Raw genomic sequence first — 7,345 nt, 5'->3', positions numbered from 1 at the left:
CTCTGGACAAGGGCTGCAATGCACTGCTGCTCAGGGACAGAGCGCAGCGAGCGGGCGAATTCTCAGACCCGCCCCCTTCGGCTGTGGGAATGCTAAAGCGTGGCAGGGGCCGGCCCGGGAAGCGGAGGAGGCGGGTCTCCATAGAAACCTCCACCTGTTTCCGGCCAGCCTGTGTGAAATTAGGGGCTGTTGCGGGGGCCAATCTCAGCCAGCTCGCTTCTTCCCGGCGGCCCCTGCGGGCGCGGTGGGTGGTGTACACAATCATCATGGCGGCGGCCGGAGCCCCGGATGGTGAGTGTGGAGGGGAAGGCGGGCGGTAGGCGGCTGAAGAGCTTGCGGGAGCTGCTGGGGTCGGGGGACTGGGCCTGGTCCCAGAGGGAGGAGCGTGGCGCAGCAACGGTGGTGCCTGGGCCCATTCTTGTCGCAGGCCTGGCTCGTGGCGAGCACCCACCCCCTAACCCCTTTGCAGGCATGGAGGAGCCAAGCATGGACACGGAGGCCGAGGCTGTGGCCACCGAGGCACCCGCACGGCCCCTCAACTGCGTGGAGGCCGAAGCAGTCGTAGGGACAGCGGCGGAGGACTCCTGCGACGCGCGAGACAACCTGCAGCCGGCCCCGGCCCAGCCCCCTGGGGACCCTGCGGCCCAGGCCTCGGTCAGCAACGGTGAGGACGCGGGTGGCGGTGCGGGCAGAGAGCTGGTGGATCTGAAGATAATCTGGAACAAGACCAAGCACGACGTGAAGGTTCCTCTGGACAGCACGGGTTCCGAGCTAAAGCAGAAGATTCACTCCATTACAGGTATTCTAGGAGCTGACAGCCAACTGTTTCTACCCGCACCCTACCTTCTAGTTCTTGGTGCTTACATCGCACTAAACTGCCTGTGATTTCCTTGCCTAGACTCCCCGCTGTTCTCGCTGCAGTTTTCTGAAGTCAGTACTTGTATGTACATTATTAATCAGAGAGGGAAAATTAGGCCCAAGATGATAGAGCTACCACTAAGTGGTGGAGTGAGATGCAAGTCTGAATCTTGAGTATTGGGCTCAGCCTTCTAACTAATGTTGGACTATCATTGCTAGTGAAAATCTCCCGAGGTGTTAAATTTACAGGAGAATCCGAACAGGTCTAGGATTTAGCCACGGATTTATTTTTAGCAGATAAGTTTCATAAGGGAAGTTAATGAAGCAGTGCTATCGACTGCCCTCGTGGGTCCCTTCATATTTGGTCGTTTCGTTTGAATTGTTTGCTACTTAAAATACTTTTTTTTTTAAAGCTTTCTCCATGTAGTGTGTTCAGTGCCATAAAACAGTAACTTTTGGCTTTCTGTATCCCTGACACTTGGGAATTCTCAGTATTTAAGTGGATAGAAGGTTGAGAAGGATGATAGCAAAAGCATATCAAACAATTCTAAACACCTTCTATTTATGTAGAAGGACCAGGTTTTACCAATCAGATAGTCCAGGTGTTCTGAATTCTTCTAAGTTCATAAAGCTGATAGTTGATGGACCAGTATTCACTTCCTGTTTTGTTATAGAAGGGTGATGGTTCACACATTTCCTGCTTATTCCTTTTTCTGCCTTCTACTTTTTGTCAAGGTCTCCCACCCGCCATGCAGAAAGTCATGTATAAGGGACTTGTTCCTGAAGACAAGACGTTGAGAGAAATAAAAGTGACCAGTGGGGCCAAGATCATGGTGGTTGGCTCTACTATAAATGATGTTTTAGCAGTAAACACCCCAAAAGATGCTGCCCAGCAGGATGCAAAGGCTGAAGAAAACAAGAAGGAGCCCCTCTGCAGGCAGAAGGTAAGTCCTATCATGCGCTTGCTTGTTGGTCCTGGGAATCTGCAGAGTGGTTACATTCTCCCTAGAATAAGCTCCTTTTTGGACAGGGCCCATGATGGAAATTTATGGAGCGGTTGGGTGCAGCAGAATGGAGTTGACAGCTACCTGAGATATGCATCTTTGTCATCTGGCTGGTCAGTGTGCCTTAGTCTTCCTGCTCTAGGATACGACCTTTGTAAAGGGAGACTACAGTTAGCAGAGGAAGTCACACGTGGGTTTCTCTTAGTAGTGCCAGAGAATATGACTAGTGTTAGAATTAAGCCCTTGTTCCTTACAACTGCTCCCATTTTGGGGTGTGTGTGTTTACATGTGTGTGTCTTCTCAAGTTCAGAAAGTCCAATTTTGCAAAGTTATGGAAGTCAACAGATTTCAGAGGTTCCTCTAAAATTGACCATTTCAGGAAGTCAAACAAAGATGAATAAAAAGATATTGGTACTTTTTTGTTTTTTTGTTTATAGTACTCCTTCTCCAGGAAGTAGTCTGGGTTTTTGTATTCTCTCTTGCTCATTTTTGTGTGCTTGTTTTTTGAGGCAGGGTTTCACTCTATCCCTGACTGGCCTGAAACTTGATCTGGAGACTAGGCTGGCCTGGAATTTTAACAATCCTCTTGTCTCTATCTCCCTAGGTCTGAGTTTATGGGCATGTGCCATCCATCATGCCCGTTTATCAGTTTGTGTTTGTGGGTGTACAGTATAGAGGACTGAACCATGCCATACACATGGTAGTAGGCAAGAACTCTACACTGAGCTACCCCAGCCTATTAGGTTTTTTTTTTATTTACTCTGTATCCTCAACAGAGTAGATCTGACTTTAACCAACATTAGTTTGAGGGACAGTAGACACTAAAGGCATGGTGCCAACACTGAAAGAAAGATGGTCTTCTTTTAGACATCTGTAACCTGTGTTTACTTTGTAACCAAAAAGAAGTATTTTTATAAATTTGGCAGTAAAATTGAACAGAATTGTGGGAACAGTTATACTATTAATGTTTTTTGATAGAAATACAAATGTTAGAAATGTTTGGTAACAAGTTGCTACCCTAGATACCATAGAAAATATTGTTAAAACTGTTATCTTTACAAAATCTCCGAAACGCTGATGTTCAAAACAACTTTCCATAGTGTATTTATTTTGTGTTGTATTTGGTGCTAGGGATTGAACCTTGGGCCTTGTCAATACATAACACACTCTTTACTGCAAAGTAGCACCTCTATAGAGTTGGTAGGTGTTGTAAAGTTGAATTAACATCCAAAAGTAAATATGTGTATGAGCCATTTTCATCCTTAAATATGGGATCCTAATTTCCCGTCATTTGTCGAAGTCGTTGGTATTTTCTGTCTTCCCTGACACATCTATGAAGGAAATGTGAGACTTTTCTTCTGTCAAATCCTTAGTGTATACCCTGCCTTGTAAATACAGGTTTTAGTACTAATGGTGGGTCAGCAGGCTTACAGCTGTTCAGCACTGTAAGGGACAGTGCTCCCAAAGGCACTTACAAGGCATGACTCAGGCTATACTTCCATCCTGTGCTGCTTTGCTTTGTTGATGCCACTGGTTACGAGGCATAGCACAACCTAATGAGACGCCACTCCCTCATTAGGCTTTGATCAGTGTGTTCCAGAACCTGAGGCTGGTGTCAGCCACAACCCTCCACTAGCAACCCTACCCCAGAGCTGTGCTGTGCCAGTGAAGGTTTCAGTTGGCCATCGCCTGTTGATGCTTGGTTTAGTTGTACTCTCAGCTCATTCATTGGCCTATAGTTTCAGCTTACCATGCAGCTACTTGACCTTAAAGCTACAGACGTAAAGGAGATGAAGGCATTCGAGGGCTGTGAACTTGAAATTTTGAGTCCTGGGGTAGAGAGCAAGAGTGGGGCTTGGAGGCTTCTTAATGGTAGGGTATAGGAGTCAGCATTTTTCTGTTTTCTGTTTTCTGTTCCTTGGGTTTTCTTTGTGGCTGGGTTGAGGGTGGGGCAGAGATGACTTCTGTCATAGTCTGGCTCTCCATAATAATGCAGAAGTGACCCCCCCTCCACTTGGCATCTATACCTATACAGGCTGGTTATAATTTCTTTGAAGTTGAATACAGATGTTGCTCTTTTTTCCTACCTATTGACTTAACGATTAGTTTTTTACCTGGAGAGATGGGAGTAAAACAGTTAAATTAGAAACCTTTAAATCCTGCTTAGTGTGTGGAACATATCTAATATGATGGCTGTGGATGATATGGATAGTTAAACTTAAATAGAATTGAGAGGCCACTTCTTTGTGTTGCCAGCCACATATAAAATGCCAGTAGTCAGGCCGGCACACGTGTGGAGTGTTTCATGATCAACACAAACTCCCCTGAACACAGTTGCTCTGCATTGAGAAGGGATCCGTAGTCTGTTGATACTAAATACTTTCAAACAGACTTTAAGACTGCTTCTTCCTGTTGATCCAAGAGCTAGAAACCTGGCTCAAGTACAGTCAGCTATCTTATTTTCTCTCTGTTCTGGCTTATATTGTAGCAACACAGGAAAGTGTTGGACAAAGGAAAACCTGAAGATGTGATGCCATCTGTTAAGGGTGCCCAGGTAAGCTGGCCTACTTTTTGAGCCCCTAAAAAGGAGCCAGTTCACAGTCTAAGATTGCTGTAATTATGGCCTGAAGTTCTATCTCCCTCTCTCTGTCCTACTGTCTCTCCCCTTCTCACTGTGCTCTTATGCCTCCAGGAGCGCCTGCCAACGGTACCCTTGTCTGGCATGTACAATAAGTCTGGAGGGAAAGTGAGACTGACCTTTAAGCTAGAGCAAGACCAGCTGTGGATCGGCACTAAAGGTATCTAGTTCTCTCAGCCTCCTTGGCATCCCAGCACCCTGCCTGCCTCTAGTGCCCAACAACACTGGCTCCTGACTCCAATTCTGCCTTTCATTTGGAGCCTTCTCACCGTGCTTTTTTTTTTGTGTTCATGGCTTTTGACTATGTCTTTACTTGCTTGCCTCTTGGTTGGCCCCATGCCCCTCATTCTTTTCAGTCTGATCTCAGAGACAATCCTTCAAAATTTGGCCCTTAAATTACACATAAACCAAGAGGTCCCAAGCATGTGACCCAAGTCTGGTCTTTAGGTAAGGGTTCTATGGGTACATCACATAGTTGTACAAATTACATATTTTTTTTTTTAACTAATGTGGAGCTTGTCTTGGAAAATATCAAAAGATCTGGCCATTGGAGCCTGCACTCTTCCCGTGGCATTGAGGAACTGTGACTGAGCAGTGGTATTCACCATGGTCCTCATGGTCCCATCTAATGTTTAGTTAGGTCAGTTTGACTATAGAAATGAAGTTTTCCTAACTGTTGCCTAGAATTTCTCCTTTGCCTCCTGATTGCCCTTTGTACATACCCTCATTTCTTGTTGCCCAATTCCCCACATGTGCAGTATCTGGCTCAACCTTACTATTTCTGGGAAGTATCTCACTGACCATCCCCACTCAACCTTCCCCTGATGGTTACTAGTTTTTTTGTTTGTTTGTTTGATTTTGACGTGGGGTTTCTCTCTGTAACCCTGGCCAACCTAGAACTTGTTCTGTAGACCAGGTTAGCCTTAAACTCTGAGATCTACTTGCCTCTGCCTCCTGAATGCTAGGATTAAAGGTGTGCACCATCAGTCCTGGCTAGTTGCAAAATCTTGTCTGTGTCCCTTTCTTGATCATTCCTCAGTACTGGTAAAGGCTATTTGCATTGTCTTAAAAGTCGCACTAGAACCACATTTCTGTTTCCCTCTCCCGATCTATCATCTTTGATCATCCTCATTGTTGTACTGCTCTTTTGCCTGGTTCTTATGCCTGTAAACATTGATAACCCTTCAAGGCTAGGTTCAGATGTCTAAACATACCCCACTCCAAATCCTTGGCCCGCTGTGTCTGCCCTCATGTCCCCTATGTACTTGAGCCACATTCTTCAGTTTCCCAGCTCATTTTTTGCACAGCTCTTACCTTTCTGGGGTCTACCTTAGAGTGTCTTCTCCTCTGCCCTTAGGATTAATAGTCTTACAGAGCTCCCTTCTCCCCCCGAAAGATGCCCTTTTCTAAAGAAGCCTTCCTCACATCTTCCTAACTCTTCACTTTGAACTGCTGCTGCTACTGCTGCTGCTACTCCAGCACTCTGTGTCCCCAGAGTACTCAATTTCTCTCTGACTTGTCTGTCCCCGTTAGATTCCTGGAGGGACCCGAACATGCCTAATTCACCTGTTTCTGGCCAGCACTGTAGGTATTCAGTGTTCGAGGTAAATGCCAAAGACGAGAATAGAGGTCTCATCATCAGAGATTTCTTGGTTCCAAGGGCAGGCTGCAGAAAATGGAACCAAGTTTCACAGAAAAAAACTTGGGCAGGGTGGTGGTGGGAAGTGTGGTTTAATTGTCTAAAACATGAATCTAGAACACATTGCTGTTTCAACCGTAGGGATTCCTAAAATGAACTGACTGAGGTACTGACAGTGCTTGAGTTTTCTCATTTTGTGATAACAGTCTGTGGTGTTCATTTCACAGCCAACTCTTAGCTGTATGGTCACACGGTTTTTCTAAGTTTTTAAAGGTTTTTCTAGTGTTCCAGTGACTTATATCTTTGCTTGAACACTTTGTTCTGAAGAACCTTTCATATCATTACCTTGGCTAGTGATTAGCTGCCCTCCTTGCCTTTGGGCTTTCCTGGTGATCTTGTTTTTTGACTTCTGTTACGTCATTTGCTTACTGATGTACATGGCTCTCCTCTACAGCTGGGCTTCTGCTTGCTGGCAGCCCAGATTCAGAGCAGTTGACCAGTCTGGTCTAGTAAAGCCATCATGTCCAGGAGGGTAGGTGCAGGCAAGGGGTCTAGTTAGAATTCAAGTGCTTTATGGGTCCTTGGAATAATTCTTTCCCCATGAAATTGTGTGTGTTGTTTGTTATTTTTGAGGACATTAAAGCCTGGCTTTAAACTTTCAGTGCTTCTCTTGTCCCAGGCTCCTGAGTACTGGGTTTATAGGTATAAACTATCATTCCTGGCTTAGAGATTTTGTTTAAGATTCTAAAGCAGCTGACTTCCTCCTCTAGTGTGAGGGCAGAGTTCTAGAAGAGTTCTACTGCAATGAGATTCAAGCTGTATGAAAAGAGCATGGTCCTGAACTCCTTGTGCCTTTCATGGTTGATGAGGCTGAGCTCTTCATTCTGAGCCAGACCTTTTCCTTATCAACCTAGCAGCCCAGGGTGTGGGGAAGTGTTCTTGTGTACGCAGGAGGCCTGTCACCTAGCATCAAAAGGACTTTCAGAAGTACAGCTTGTTCTGGGAATTGGCTAAAAGCCACTAGCTTGTCTTCAAGAAGCTGCTGTGAAGTGACTGTCCCAGCAGCTAATTGGCTTCTCCATGCTTTTTTGCTGCATAAGGAACCTTCAAGGCTGCCACACACAGCATAGCATGTCTGTGTAGGAAGAAGCAGGGTGAGACCATGGAGATGCCCAGGCAAGCATTCCCAGCTTGTCGTCTGTCAGC

General features: G+C 45.8%; 1 protein-coding gene across 4 annotated transcripts in view; it reads left to right on the top strand.

Annotated features, from left to right (window-relative positions):
- The first annotated feature begins 5 nt into the window (after nucleotides 1-5).
- Nucleotides 6-7,345, top strand: part of Ubfd1 (ubiquitin family domain containing 1) — a 27,071-nt gene continuing 19,731 nt past the window's right edge. For 3 of the 4 annotated variants that reach the window (XM_032892739.1, XM_032892740.1, XM_032892738.1), the window contains exons 1-5: nucleotides 6-291; nucleotides 470-799; nucleotides 1,594-1,802; nucleotides 4,351-4,416; nucleotides 4,555-4,660. In XM_032892739.1, coding sequence (XP_032748630.1) covers nucleotides 90-291; nucleotides 470-799; nucleotides 1,594-1,802; nucleotides 4,351-4,416; nucleotides 4,555-4,660 — 913 coding nt within the window. In that variant the 5' untranslated portion in view covers nucleotides 6-89. The remainder of the gene's footprint in view (nucleotides 292-469; nucleotides 800-1,593; nucleotides 1,803-4,350; nucleotides 4,417-4,554; nucleotides 4,661-7,345) is intronic. The other variant, XM_032892737.1, reaches the window with a different exon arrangement.

The sequence above is a fragment of the Rattus rattus genome, chromosome 2 (genome assembly GCF_011064425.1).
Source record: "Rattus rattus isolate New Zealand chromosome 2, Rrattus_CSIRO_v1, whole genome shotgun sequence".
In the NCBI taxonomy this organism is placed as follows: Eukaryota; Metazoa; Chordata; class Mammalia; order Rodentia; family Muridae; genus Rattus; species Rattus rattus.
This window is presented reverse-complemented; position numbering and strand designations above follow the sequence as displayed.